At 48.3% G+C, this 15,245-nt stretch overlaps 1 protein-coding gene across 1 annotated transcript in view; it reads left to right on the top strand.

Annotated features, from left to right (window-relative positions):
- The window catches only part of LOC308393841 (NACHT, LRR and PYD domains-containing protein 12-like), a 317,425-nt gene that overhangs the window by 210,038 nt on the left and 92,142 nt on the right, over positions 1–15,245 (top strand). The window contains exons 10-12 of the mRNA XM_080877862.1: positions 2,379–2,555; positions 5,749–5,925; positions 13,997–14,173. Coding sequence (XP_080733988.1) covers positions 2,379–2,555; positions 5,749–5,925; positions 13,997–14,173 — 531 coding nt within the window. The remainder of the gene's footprint in view (positions 1–2,378; positions 2,556–5,748; positions 5,926–13,996; positions 14,174–15,245) is intronic.

The raw sequence follows: 15,245 nt of genomic DNA, 5'->3' as shown, positions 1-15,245 counted from the left end.
CACAGCTTCATGTTGTGCTCCATCAGTCAGTGAAGATGAAGTCAGTGCTGATGAGGCTGTAGAGTGTGTGAGGGATGTGAATGAGGATGATGAAGATCTGATGATAGCAGATAAAAACAGGCTGCAGAGACTTTGAGCCATACAGGGCACACAGTGTGTGTACAGAACAGCTGAAATCATTATGGAGGCCTCACTGGGATATGGAAGCATCACAGTACAGCTTCAGTGAAGCATTAAAGTCTCTGATATGAGATGAGAAATGAAGCAGCCAGAGCTTTTTCATGAGTGGAAACCCACTGTGACTGTGAGCTGCTGCTACAGCCTCCAGATTAGCCAGCAGCTCATCCTGCTCAACATTTCCTCACCAACTTTAATGGAAGTGTGATGTTTTCAGCTGGAGTGATGGTCAGGGTGGCCTCCCTCTCCTCTTCTTCTCCTCTTCCTCTTTCATTTGTAAAGCCACTTCTGCTGCTTTCATTCATTTGGAAGTCCTGTAGCTGAGTTTGGGAGAGACTAACAGCCTCGGCAGCAGAGGGGAGAAAGGCTGTAACACCACCACTTTACTCTGTTCTACCTGTCACATCATTTTATCAGGAAACAAATATGCTCATGTTTTTACTATGTTTGTCTTGAAGATGTAAGAAGATCACATGGTGCTTTTTTATTATTGTGTTGGTTTGTTTCCTGTCTCTTGGATGGAGCCCAGCTGTGCGTGGCCCCTGGGCCTGTGGTCAGAGTGTGTGCTGGATAATCCGGCCCAGGATGAGGCCAAACTGACATGGGATGAAATGTCTGTCACATAATTGAGCTTAGTGTAGTTTCATTTCTGCACAATTTAAAAACAACCAAAACTTTGTTCTGTCTTTTCTATGTTATACTGTAGACTTTCTTTGATACTGTGTCCAAAAGGAGCAGCTTTTACTTTGAAGGGGAGGCGTCTCTGTTTCCTCTTCAGGTTGGATGATGGAAGCAAATTAGTAGCTGTGTCCCAAAACGTCGGCTGCATCCTCCAGAGGCTGCATTTGAAGGCCGATTACGTCACAGCCAGGCGATGAAGGCTGTCCGTATTTGTCGACTCCTTCAAATGTGCCCGACAAATGCGTCCTTCATTTCCCCGAATTTGAAGGATTCGTCGGGTGTGTCCTTCGTGGCCCACCATATCCCAGAATTCATAGCGCGGCCCAGCCAAATTTCAGCTGCCAACAATGGCGGCAGCTACTAAGTTTTCAAATTACTCTTATTAATCTTTCTGGGTCACAAAATAAACTTTTAACATATTTTCAGGCGAGAAAGTAGCTGTGTAAACTTCAAATATCTGCTTGGTTTATCAAGACATCGCATATTTGCAAAAGTGTGCCGACGTTTTCGGAGACGTCTGTTACCCACCCGCTCGCTAGCAAGCCGGGGGGTTCAATGGTCACTCCAGCCGGCGAGAGCAGCAGACGCCCGGCTTCATCGTTTTCAGACCCCGCTCTTTCGCTACTCAGGTGAAACTCGATATATAAGTCACTCGGATAACTTAAAAATGTAATTGTTTGCCTTTTTTCTGTGTTTTATTTGTTCCGGAGTAAATCGGTTTGGCTGACATCAAAGTTCCTCCGGGATTTTCACACAGCTGAATAAACGTTAAACAGGAAACTGATTAAACAGAAGTGTGAGACGGTCGAGAATTTACGCCAGTGTCCTGTTATATTTTAGATAGCAAGGAGCAGACGGCCGAGTTTATTAAACTCCACCAACACAGCGGTGACGCAAATCTGAAGGCTAGACCGTCCCATTTCACAGCCTCGCACTTCCAGCCTTTTCAGTCTTTGAAGGACCCGGCCCACGTAGACCGCGAATACCGGGTCCTCCGAAGGATGCAGCCGACGTTTTGGGACAAAGCTAGTGTGTGATGTTCTTTCAGTGTTGCACTTTGTAGACGCTCCCTGAGCACTGGTCTCACAGCCAGCTGCACATAGAGACCAGTGTTGTTAGTCCAGGTCAGAAGATGACTTGTTGGAATGAAAATGAGCTTGTAGTTTGTCTGCTTTAATAATGTGACTGGAAAAAGGTGTTGGACTTCAAATATGTCCATTTCTTTCACACTTCACCTTTAAAAGTGAAGTCTTGTGGTTCCTGGAAGGAAAAACACGACTTTTTTAAGTCTTTGTCCTGTTTTTATGATAAATGTACGACTTTAATGTGAAACATTCAGAGTTTTTTCTCTTGTTGTGTTTGTTTGAAGCTGCTTCCTGTTGGCTTCAGCTGTTTGGAGTTTCCATTTTCTAAACTTCTACATTCTGAACCTTCTTCAGCTCTGAACAGATGATGAAACACTGAATGATTTCAAGCTCACACTTTGTCTAATAAACTTACATCTTTCATTCTTTATACAGATTGTGGGACTGTGGTTTGTCAGAGATCAGCTGTGATTATCTGGCAGCAGCACTGAAGTCCAACCCCTCCCATCTGAGACAGCTGGACCTGAGATACAACGACAAGCTGCAGGATTCAGGAGTGAAGCATCTGTGTGGTTTCCTGGAGAGTCCAGGATGTGGACTTGAAACTCTGGGGTCAGTCAGCATGTTTTAGTTGTGCTGAGATGAATATGATGTGAAAGTTGTGCTGACACTAAACTGCAGACATCAGGCTGATATTATACTGATCCACACTGAGGATCTTCATGGTAAAGTCTGTTTTCTTCTTCTCTGGTTTAGTCCATTGACTGCAGCAGAACAATGTTCACATTTCAAACAGTGAGACTCAACGTATGGCCCGCGGCCCACACGCGGCCTGCCCACCTTCCCTGATTCAGAGAGAGGGGACCCTGATTAACTGTGTAGTGTTCTTCCTCACAGTTCTAAGTATCAGACACAACAATGAATAATCCACAGCTGACTGTCTTTAGCAGGTCAAAGGTCACGGCACACAGCAGACAGTGGGAAATATTATAACTCTGATCATTTATCAGCACATATCCATATGTATAAAAACAAAGCTGACACTGTGAGACTTGATCAGAGGTGTGATCATCACAGCAGAGGCCTTTGTGTCAAAGTCACTGAGGATCAAACAGAAACACATGAAGCAGATTTTCCTGTTCTGGCTTTTTATAGCAGATAACCTTCAAAATATTCTGCAGTCCATCAAAAACTGAAGCAAACCATGAATCAACATGTGAACATGAGCTGATGCTGCTGAAGTGAAGCAAAGTTACAGAGGTTTGATTACAGACACAGCTGAGAGTTTGTAATCTGTCATCATTTTAAAAGGTTTACATTTCTTCAGTATATCCACATTTGCAGCTGCTACCTCAACCTCCACTTGTCCAACACAACTGCTGTCCACTGCCTCCATGACATTGTGATTTTGCTGTTGGTCTTCTGTCAGATCTTCATCAATCACTTCTGCACGGGGCACACCTTCAGACTCTGCAGCTGCATAACGAAAGCCTGTAAGATAAAATTAGACATAAGGTAAATGTACACCAATATTCCAATGACAGGTGTGTGATTCATCTGGAAGTTATGTGCGGATTAGTGTACAGTGATAGCAATTTAGTATGTTTTTAGAGGGGGGGGGGGTTGTTTACCTCCGATGGGTGCTCTTTTTCGCTTCCGTTGCGTACGCCTTGAGTGCCGGTCCGAGTCTGATACAGGTATGTCGTCATGCCCCATGTGCAGTGTTGGTGCCCAGTCTGGATTTGTTACATCCATTTCATATGCTGGTTTGCCTGCAATAATGCCAAATCATAAGCTACTCAGTCGACATGATGTGGTTCTGCAGCATCACACATTAGCATGTTTTATCTCATTATCTATGACCTCAGCACGTTGAAAATCACACTAAAAGCCTTTCAAGAGTGATATGAATTAATTTAGAACTCACCGGAAAGAAAATGCCGTGAGCAAACCAACAAAAAGCTGGGGATTGCAGAGAACTCGATATCCGCTCGTCTCACCGCTGCAATCCAAGCCTGACATCTTTGTTTAGTAATATCGGATACATGGGATCCCTCACGTTGCCTCCAGGACGGAAAACGATGAAAAGAGAGCCCGTTATCCAGCTTCTTGCCTTCACGATCGTGTGATCTAACGTTGCAACCGACAACACAACACGTACGATCCATAGCTGAAATGGTATCCTTTGGCTGGCCTACTGTCATGGCGGAAGGGGGCATGGCCCATCTCCCGTGACATCACGCTCCAAAGCCCTATAGGTGGGAAAATGTACCATGTCGACCAATCAAAAATGATATGGAAACATGACATTTGGTTGTTTAGCAAAAGGGGGAAGTTTTAGGAGTGACCGGCAAGAGAGAGCGAGTGAGCGAAAGAGAGAGAGAGTTTTGATACGTGAGAGATTTGTGACGTTTACCGTGTTTGGTCTCAAGTTAGTTTGTTGTCTTGTGTATTTAGTGTGTAGCTGTTGTTTTGTTTTGTGTGTCAGTTCTACTAGTGATCGTCACAGTTGCTGCCTTAAAGCCAACAAAGGCAGATTGCAGTGTAAACGCTGAGTGACACACTTGCTGTCAGACCTGCAGGTTTATCCCTGTGCTGTTCTCATATGTGTTAGAGTGACACAAACTATTGTTTGACACCTGATTGTTCTGTAAATAGTTTGAAATGATTATATGAAAAACGTCTGAGCCTTGGCTGCATTTTTTGGTAAATAGTACCATATAACTTTGTTGTTTGCAAAACGTGTGCGTATTTTTAAAAATGTACAATCTCTATTTGCATTTCAAGTTATGAAGATGATTCGTTAAACATGTGTGTGGTTTTTACAGTCAAAATATCACTTTCTACTTGTATTTTAAATTTTGTCTGAATTTAGATAAATTGTGCTGATACAGTTGGTCAAAATGAGAAAATAACAGATTGGCAAGATAAACTGTTTTTAAAGGTAAAATATAGAGGCCACATCAAAAGTAGTCAAGAAGGGTTAAAGGCTAAAAGCAAAGTTGTCACCAAGTACTGTTTATATTTGTGTGTATTGCTGCAGCTTTTTTGAGTATTAATTTGGTGCCTTTGTGTGAAATAATGGTATTGTGAGTGATCCATATAGTCACAAAGAATAGCCACTTGTTTCTGTGCTACCAAAGTTCCCCGGCTTTCATTCAAAATGTGTTTATCGTCAGCACCTGCACATTAAACTACTTAAACATTATAAATGTCTTCAAGCTCACACTGAGGCCTGTGGGGTACTATCAGCCACTGAGACAGTACACACATTTATATGTGTTTGTATATGAATATTTCATACTTTAAGACTGCCTGTTTATTTAAGGGAGATGAACAAAATACATTGGAATTGTACAAAATAATATCATGGATGATAAATTAAATAGATTTTAAGTAGATGCTTGTGCATTCTTAAAGTCTTATATGTTGAACTGAACTATGTGATCTGTTCAAAGCCTTAATCTTAATTTGAAGTGAAATGTGCATTTTGAGTTTATACACTATGTATATAAGGCGACCGTTTCCTTTTGCAGTATTTTTGTGTGGTGTACTTTTCTATGTCTTAACAAAAGGGGAACAAAGGTGTTTAAGTTCACCTAGGATGATGTGTTTTAATTTTCACATGGTCTTGCTTGAATTTGACCCTGACAAAGGCGTATGAACTCTGTCAGCTGTTTGGAGTTTCCATTTTCTAAACTTCTACATTCTGAACCTTCTTCAGCTCTGAACAGATGATGAAACACTGAATGATTTCAAGCTCACACTTTGTCTAATAAACTTACATCTTTCATTCTTTATACAGATTGAGGGGCTGTGGTTTGTCAGAGATCAGCTGTGATTATCTGGCAGCAGCACTGAAGTCCAACCCCTCCCATCTGAGAGAGCTGGACCTGAGCTCCAACAACAAGCTGCAGGATTCAGGAGTGAAGCATCTGTGTGGTTTCCTGGAGAGTCCAGGATGTGGACTTGAAACTCTGAGGTCAGTCAGCATGTTTTAGTTGTGCTGAGATGAATATGATGTGAAAGTTGTGCTGACACTAAACTGCAGACATCAGGCTGATATTATACTGTGGAATACACCAGGCACAGACACACGCACACACAGGTATGTACTGCCAACTTCCACATTTATTGAAGTTTGAGTGTTGAGTTTTGACAGCTGACTCAGTCGTACAGTCTGACAGCTCACGAGCCCAGCTGATCTCTCTTCTGGCCGCCCCTCCCCGTCTCACTATAAACACAGCGGAGGGAGACCATCATCAGTACATAAACACCATCAGCTGTTCTTACCGGCCTTGCAGCGCCGCCCTGTTGAGCCTTCTGCTGCACTCCTCCCCTGCAGCTGCGCCCGGGGCCACGCCTCCGCCACACACCCCCACCGCCCGTTCGAGGCCGGGGAGCCGTCCGGCCGAGCCAACTCCCCCCCGCGAGCGAGAGAGGAAATCGGCCACCGCCATCTGCGCCCCCGGCCTATGGATCACCTTGAACTTAAAGGGCTGCAACGCCAGATACCACCGGGTGATCCGGGCGTTGGCATCCTTCATGCGGTGGAGCCACTGCAGCGGGGCGTGGTCCGAACAGAGGGTGAATGAGCGTCCCAGGAGGTAATAGCGCAGGGAGCCGACCGCCCACCGGATGGCCAGGCACTCCTTCTCCACGGTGCTGTACCGGCGCTCGCGCTCCGCTAGCTTCCGGCTGATGTACAGGACAGGGCGGTCAGCCCCCCTCACCTGCTGGGACAAAACGGCTCCCAGCCCTCTGTCCGAGGCGTCAGTCTGCAGAACAAAAGGGAGGGAAAAGTTAGGAGTGTGAAGCAGCGGCTCCCCACAGAGAGCCTTTTTCACCTGCACAAACGCCGCCTGGCACGGCCCCGTCCACTGGACCAGATCCGGGGCACCCTTTCGAGTGAGATCGGTCAGGGGGCTGGTTAGCTGCGCAAACCCCGGCACAAAGCGACGATAGTAACCCGCCAACCCCAAGAACCGTCTCACCTCCTTTTTCGTCCTGGGGCGCGGGCAGGATGCGATAGCCGCCGTCTTCTCCACCTGTGGACGCACCTGCCCGCCCCCCAGGTGGTACCCCAGATACTGCACCTCCCTCCGTCCAACCGCGCACTTCTTCGGATTGGCCGTGAGCCCCGCCCCCCTCAGGGACTCCAGGACCGCGGCCACCCGCAGCACATGCTCCGCCCAGGTGTCGCTGTGGATGATCACGTCATCCAGGTAGGCGGCAGCATACGCTGCGTGCGGACGCAGTACCCGGTCCATGAGACGCTGGAAAGTGGCCGGGGCCCCGAACAGGCCAAACGGAAGTGTCACGAACTGGTACAAACCGTACGGAGTGGAGAAGGCCGTTTTCTCCCTGGCCTCGGCAGACAAGGGAATCTGCCAATAGCCCTTGGTTAAGTCCAGTGTCGTGAAAAAGCGGGCCGTGCCTAACCGGTCCAGGAGCTCGTCGACCCGAGGCATGGGGTAGGCATCAAAGCGTGACACTTCGTTCACCCTGCGATAGTCGACACAGAACCGTATAGACCCATCCTTCTTCGCCACCAGAACGATGGGGCTACACCAGGCGCTGTGCGACTCTTCTATTACTCCCATCCTCAGCATTTCCGCCAATTCCCTCTGCACGATTTTTCGCTTGTGCTCCGGGAGCCTGTAGGGCCGTGAACGCACCGTCACGCCAGGCTGCGTCACGAAATGGTGCTCGATGAGGGACGTCCGGCCGGGCAGGGGGGAGAACACGTCCGCAAAACGCTGTTGCAACGCGACAACATCCGCTCTCTGGGCCTGTGTGAGATGGTCATCACAAGGGAGGGAGGCGGGAATGATAGAATTTGGCACCTCAGGCCCCAACTCATCTCTCTCCTTCACCAAGCTCACCAGAGAAGCGGTTTCAACCTCTCGCCACAGTTTGAGGAGATTGAGGTGATAAATCTGCGTGGCTCCTCCCCTGTCCGACCGAGCGACCTCGTAGTCCACGTCCCCGACTCGCCGTGTGACCACAAAGGGTCCTTGCCACTTGGCGAGCAACTTCGAGCTGGAAGTAGGGAGTAACACAAGCACTTTATCTCCCGGTGAGAATTGCCTGAGCCTAGCCCCTCTGTCATACAGGCGTTGCTGACGCTGCTGAGCCTGGAGCAAATTCTCCCGTGACAACCTCCCCAAAGTGTGGAGTTTTGCTCTCAGGTCCAACACGTACTGAATCTCATTTTTGGCGGGGCTCGGACCGTCCTCCCAGCTTTCTTTAATCAGGTCGAGCACCCCACGTGGCCTCCTGCCGAACAGCAGTTCAAAGGGAGAAAATCCCGTGGAGGCCTGGGGCACCTCCCGCACTGCGAATAACAGAGGGTCTAGCCAGTGATCCCAATTGCGTTCATCCTCGTTAATGAACTTCCGAATCATGGACTTTAAAGTCTTATTCAGCCGCTCCACCAGCCCGTCAGTCTGAGGGTGGTAGACGCTGGTCCGAATAGATTTAATGCCCAGTAATTCGTACAGTTCCCGCAGTGTACGAGACATAAACGACGTGCCCTGGTCAGTCAGTATCTCTTTCGGGATTCCGACTCGGGAGATGACCTGAAACAGTGCCTGCGCCACACTCTTTGCAGAGATGGTGCGCAGCGGAACTGCTTCCGGGTACCGCGTTGCGTAATCCACCAGGACTAACACAAAGCGGTAGCCGCGTGCACTCCGGTGAAACGGGCCGATGAGGTCCATGCCGATGCGCTCAAACGGGACCTCAATGAGGGGGAGAGGGCACAGCGGCGCCTTCGGTATGGCCGGCTGGTTAACAAGTTGGCAGTCCGGGCAGGACGCGCACCAGCAGCGCACATCCGCTCGGATGCCCGGCCAATAAAATCGGGCCGTTATTCGCTCCAGAGTTTTCTCGTAGCCCATATGCCCTGCCATGGGGTTATAGTGGGCCGCCTGGAAAAGCGTTTCCCGGCGGCCCTGCGGCACCAACAACTGGGTGTGTGTTTCCTCGGTCTGAGTGTCACGACTCACTCGATATAACCGGTCGTTTAATAAGACGAAACGCGGGTAGGTCTGCGCGGCCTCAGGGCGCACCACGTGACCATCAATAGCCATCACTTGGTCAAAGGCTGAGCGTAGGGTGCCGTCACGAGACTGCTCCAGTGGGAAATCACCCATGGGGGACACTTCCGGGGCCGGCGGGACGTCCCGTGAGGGACCCGCCGGCTCCTCCCCCCCGGAGTCGGTGTCGGACGACCCCGCGTCACCGCTGAATGCCGCGCACACGCTACACCCCGCTTCCGGTCGTGATCGCACCCCCGCGTACTGCCCCAGTAGCTGATGAAACCCCGGCCAATTGGTACCCAGAATCAGGGGGTGCGACAGGCGCGGGCTAACCGCCGCCGTTACTCTATGCATTTTGCCCTTATACTTTAATAACAGCGGCACTATGGGATACCTGTGAACGTCACCATGCACACACCTCACCTCCACCCATTCTGCCTCCAGCAATGCCCCGGGGCGAACCAAGCTTTGGTGTACGAGGGTCTGCGTGCAGCCCGTGTCCACCAACGCCTGGCGTATACCCCCTCGAGTCCTTACCGGAATACTGTATGTCCCTCCTGGACCGGGGGAGGGTGCTGGGGCGCCAGCAACGCGGAACACCTGCCCCACTTCCATAAGCGGACAATCCCTCCTCAGGTGCCCCGGCTGCCCGCACTTCCAACACTCCGGCCCCGGCGTCTGTGCTGCTCTCCGTGGCTCGGGGGCGGCTCCACTTGGCTCGGCTCCCCTGGACGGCACCAACGCCACGAAAGGGTTAGTGGGGCTCAGCGCCGGCAGCCGCTCGGCCTGCCCTGGTGCCGGCACACGGCGCCTCGGGGCCGGCACTGGGGCCTGTCTGTTCGGCCTCCGTCCGGCGTCCCCGGGTTCCCCTGCTCCAGCGGCAAGGTGGTCCTCCGCCAGCGTCACTGCTACCTCCAAGCTTGCGGGCCGGTGGCACCGGACCCATCTCGCCGTCTCCGCTGGCAACCCCTCCGTGAACTGCTCCAGCACCACCTTGTCCACCAGCTTCGTCTCGCCCTCCGATGCCCCCGGTTGCAGCCAGCGCACCGCCGCGTCGCGCAGCTGCCGGGCCCAGGCGAATGGTCGGTCCGTTGTCGCCAGCCGACAGGCCCGGAACCGCCGGCGATGGTCTTCGGCGGTGAGCCCCAGCCTGTCCACCACCGCCCGGCTCACGTCCGGGAAGCTGCTCCTCGACGCCGGAGGCAGACTCAGGGCCGCTGTTTGTGCCTCCCCAGACAGCAGGGGGAGCAGCCGCGGAGCCCACTCCTCCCGCGGCCATTGGCAAGCCTCCGCCGTGGCACGGAAGGTCTCCAAAAAAATTTGTGGGTCGTCCCCGTCCCCCATCCGGGGCACCGCCACCGACAGTGGCGAGGGCTTCGGCGTGGCAGCGGCCCCGACCAGCCGTTCCAGAATTTGCGTCTGTCGGTCCGTCTGCTCCTGCAGCGCGGCCAGGTGGGCACGCTGGTCGGCCGCCTGATCCCGGCTCATCGTCGCCATCTCCGCTAGCATCTGCGCCAAGAATTGCAGAGGCTGGGCGGGTGGCGCGGCCTGTGGGTCGGACATTCCCCCACCGGCACTTTCCTGGGTTTCGGCACCACTTGTGGAATACACCAGGCACAGACACACGCACACACAGGTATGTACTGCCAACTTCCACATTTATTGAAGCTTTGAGTGTTGAGTTTTGACAGCTGACTCAGTCGTACAGTCTGACAGCTCACGAGCCCAGCTGATCTCTCTTCTGGCCGCCCCTCCCCGTCTCACTATAAACACAGCGGAGGGAGACCATCATCAGTACATAAACACCATCAGCTGTTCTTACCGGCCTCGCAGCGCCGCCCTGTTGAGCCTTCTGCTGCACTCCTCCCCTGCAGCTGCGCCCGGGGCCACGCCTCCGCCACATATACTGATCCACACTGAGGATCTTCATGGTAAAGTCTGTTTTCTTCTTCTCTGGTTTAGTCCATTGACTGCAGCAGAACAATGTTCACATTTCAAACAGTGAGACTCAACGTATGGCCCGCGGCCCACACGCGGCCTGCCCACCTTCCCTGATTCAGAGAGAGGGGACCCTGATTAACTGTGTAGTGTTCTTCCTCACAGTTCTAAGTATCAGACACAACAATGAATAATCCACAGCTGACTGTCTTTAGCAGGTCAAAGGTCACGGCACACAGCAGACAGTGGGAAATATTATAATTCTGATCATTTATCAGCACATATCCATATGTATAAAAACAAAGCTGACACTGTGAGACTTGATCAGAGGTGTGATCATCACAGCAGAGGCCTTTGTGTCAAAGTCACTGAGGATCAAACAGAAACACATGAAGCAGATTTTCCTGTTCTGGCTTTTTATAGCAGATAACCTTCAAAATATTCTGCAGTCCATCAAAAACTGAAGCAAACCATGAATCAACATGTGAACATGAGCTGATGCTGCTGAAGTGAAGCAAAGTTACAGAGGTTTGATTACAGACACAGCTGAGAGTTTGTAATCTGTCATCATTTTAAAAGGTTTACATTTCTTCAGTATATCCACATTTGCAGCTGCTACCTCAACCTCCACTTGTCCAACACAACTGCTGTCCACTGCCTCCATGACATTGTGATTTTGCTGTTGGTCTTCTGTCAGATCTTCATCAATCACTTCTGCACGGGGCACACCTTCAGACTCTGCAGCTGCATAACGAAAGCCTGTAAGATAAAATTAGACATAAGGTAAATGTACACCAATATTCCAATGACAGGTGTGTGATTCATCTGGAAGTTATGTGCGGATTAGTGTACAGTGATAGCAATTTAGTATGTTTTTAGAGGGGGGGGGGTTGTTTACCTCCGATGGGTGCTCTTTTTCGCTTCCGTTGCGTACGCCTTGAGTGCCGGTCCGAGTCTGATACAGGTATGTCGTCATGCCCCATGTGCAGTGTTGGTTCCCAGTCTGGATTTGTTACATCCATTTCATATGCTGGTTTGCCTGCAATAATGCCAAATCATAAGCTACTCAGTCGACATGATGTGGTTCTGCAGCATCACACATTAGCATGTTTTATCTCATTATCTATGACCGCAGCACGTTGAAAATAACACTAAAAGCCTTTCAAGAGTGATATGAATTAATTTAGAACTCACCGGAAAGAAAATGCCGTGAGCAAACCAACAAAAAGCTGGGGATTGCAGAGAACTCGATATCCGCTCGTCTCACCGCTGCAATCCAAGCCTGACGTCTTTGTTTAGTAATATCGGATACATGGGATCCCTCACGTTGCCTCCAGGATGGAAAACGATGAAAAGAGAGCCCGTTATCCAGCTTCTTGCCTTCACGATCGTGTGATCTAACGTTGCAACCGACAACACAACACGTACGATCCATAGCTGAAATGGTATCCTTTGGCTGGCCTACTGTCATGGCGGAAGGGGGCATGGCCCATCTCCCGTGACATCACGCTCCAAAGCCCTATAGGTGGGAAAATGTACCATGTCGACCAATCAAAAATGATATGGAAACATGACATTTGGTTGTTTAGCAAAAGGGGGAAGTTTTAGGAGTGACCGGCAAGAGAGAGCGAGTGAGCGAAAGAGAGAGAGAGTTTTGATACGTGAGAGATTTGTGACGTTTACCGTGTTTGGTCTCAAGTTAGTTTGTTGTCTTGTGTATTTAGTGTGTAGCTGTTGTTTTGTTTTGTGTGTCAGTTCTACTAGTGATCGTCACAGTTGCTGCCTTAAAGCCAACAAAGGCAGATTGCAGTGTAAACGCTGAGTGACACACCTGCTGTCAGACCTGCAGGTTTATCCCTGTGCTGTTCTCATATGTGTTAGAGTGACACAAACTATTGTTTGACACCTGATTGTTCTGTAAATAGTTTGAAATGATTATATGAAAAACGTCTGAGCCTTGGCTGCATTTTTTGGTAAATAGTACCATATAACTTTGTTGTTTGCAAAACGTGTGCGTATTTTTAAAAGTGTACAATCTCTATTTGCATTTCAAGTTATGAAGATGATTCGTTAAACATGTGTGTGGTTTTTACAGTCAAAATATCACTTTCTACTTGTATTTTAAATTTTGTCTGAATTTAGATAAATTGTGCTGATACAATTGGTCAAAATGAGAAAATAACAGATTGGCAAGATAAACTGTTTTTAAAGGTAAAATATAGAGGCCACATCAAAAGTAGTCAAGAAGGGTTAAAGGCTAAAAGCAAAGTTGTCACCAAGTACTGTTTATATTTGTGTGTATTGCTGCAGCTTTTTTGAGTATTAATTTGGTGCCTTTGTGTGAAATAATGGTATTGTGAGTGATCCATATAGTCACAAAGAATAGCCACTTGTTTCTGTGCTACCAAAGTTCCCCGGCTTTCATTCAAAATGTGTTTATCGTCAGCACCTGCACATTAAACTACTTAAACATTATAAATGTCTTCAAGCTCACACTGAGGCCTGTGGGGTACTATCAGCCACTGAGACAGTACACACATTTATATGTGTTTGTATATGAATATTTCATACTTTAAGACTGCCTGTTTATTTAAGGGAGATGAACAAAATACATTGGAATTGTACAAAATAATATCATGGATGATAAATTAAATAGATTTTAAGTAGATGCTTGTGCATTCTTAAAGTCTTATATGTTGAACTGAACTATGTGATCTGTTCAAAGCCTTAATCTTAATTTGAAGTGAAATGTGCATTTTGAGTTTATACACTATGTATATAAGGCGACCGTTTCCTTTTGCAGTATTTTTGTGTGGTGTACTTTTCTATGTCTTAACAAAAGGGGAACAAAGGTGTTTAAGTTCACCTAGGATGATGTGTTTTAATTTTCACATGGTCTTGCTTGAATTTGACCCTGACAAAGGCGTATGAACTCTGTCAGCTGTTTGGAGTTTCCATTTTCTAAACTTCTACATTCTGAATCTTCTTCAGCTCTGAACAGATGATGAAACACTGAATGATTTCAAGCTCACACTTTGTCTAATAAACTTACATCTTTCATTCTTTATACAGATTGAGGGACTGTGGTTTGTCAGAGATCAGCTGTGATTATCTGGCAGCAGCACTGAAGTCCAACCCCTCCCACCTGAGAGAGCTGGACCTGAGCTGCAACAACAAGCTGCAGGATTCAGGAGTGAAGCATCTGTGTGGTTTCCTGGAGAGTCCAGGATGTGGACTTGAAACTCTGAGGTCAGTCAGCATGTTTTAGTTGTGCTGAGATGAATATGATGTGAAAGTTGTGCTGACACTAAACTGCAGACATCAGGCTGATATTATACTGATCCACACTGAGGATCTTCATGGTAAAGTCTGTTTTCTTCTTCTCTGGTTTAGTCCATTGACTGCAGCAGAACAATGTTCACATTTCAAACCTTCAAAGAAGAAGAAAAATCCTCCACTGGATAATTCACTGTGAAACTCTCCAACTCTTCATTCCACCTTAAAGTCTGTCTGACACTGAAATTCAAAGCAAAATGTGCGTTTGCTTTACAGACAGCAGTCCAACACAAACATACACACATCATCCAAAACACAGTCCAACATCCAAATCTCCTCCACTGCCAGCATGAATGATGGGAAAGAGAAGGAGGAACACTCTGACATTCAGGGTTAGAATGAGTTTCATGAAGCAGACTGTGAAGATCAAAGCTGCATTAGAAAGCTTACATGAATGAATGAGTGGACAGAAGTGGACAGAGATCATCTGAAGCACTTCAAAGGCTTTAAATCAGCACATTTCTCTTTATTCTTTATCAACTCTGTTAGTTTCTCTCAGTTTTCTGTGGAATGAAGCTAACAGCAGGCTAATAAGATGCTGACCAATAGGTTTCTATTAAAGGTTGTAATTTGTATATGAAAAAGTGCTTTGGCTCAGCAGGGATCAGCTTACAGGTAGAATACAGCTGCTGGATGGGATTAGCATGTCATAGCTATCTACCAAACTGCTAACTGGGGGATTTCAGGCCAACTATGGATCATTTTTGCTAACTGTTTATTCAGCTTAGGCTCACAGGGCTGCAGCCTGTGCCCTAGCTGTCATAGGGCAAGAGGCGTGGTCCACCTGCACAGGTGAGCAGTCCATCACAGGGCCAACAGAGAGACACAGAGAAGCACTCTCTCACATCCACACCTACAGCCAATTTAGAAGCACCAATGAACCTAAGCAGCATTTCATTGGACTGTGGGAGAACATCCAACCTCCACAGAAAGGCCAACAAGCTTCAACCTACAACCTTCTTGCTTTAAGGCACTAGTGCGAACC

This window comes from Rhamphochromis sp. 'chilingali' (assembly GCF_963969265.1).
Source record: "Rhamphochromis sp. 'chilingali' genome assembly, chromosome: 1".
In the NCBI taxonomy this organism is placed as follows: Eukaryota; Metazoa; Chordata; class Actinopteri; order Cichliformes; family Cichlidae; genus Rhamphochromis; species Rhamphochromis sp. 'chilingali'.
The sequence above is the reverse complement of the archived record's forward strand: the minus strand, read 5'-3'. Positions and strand labels throughout refer to the sequence as shown.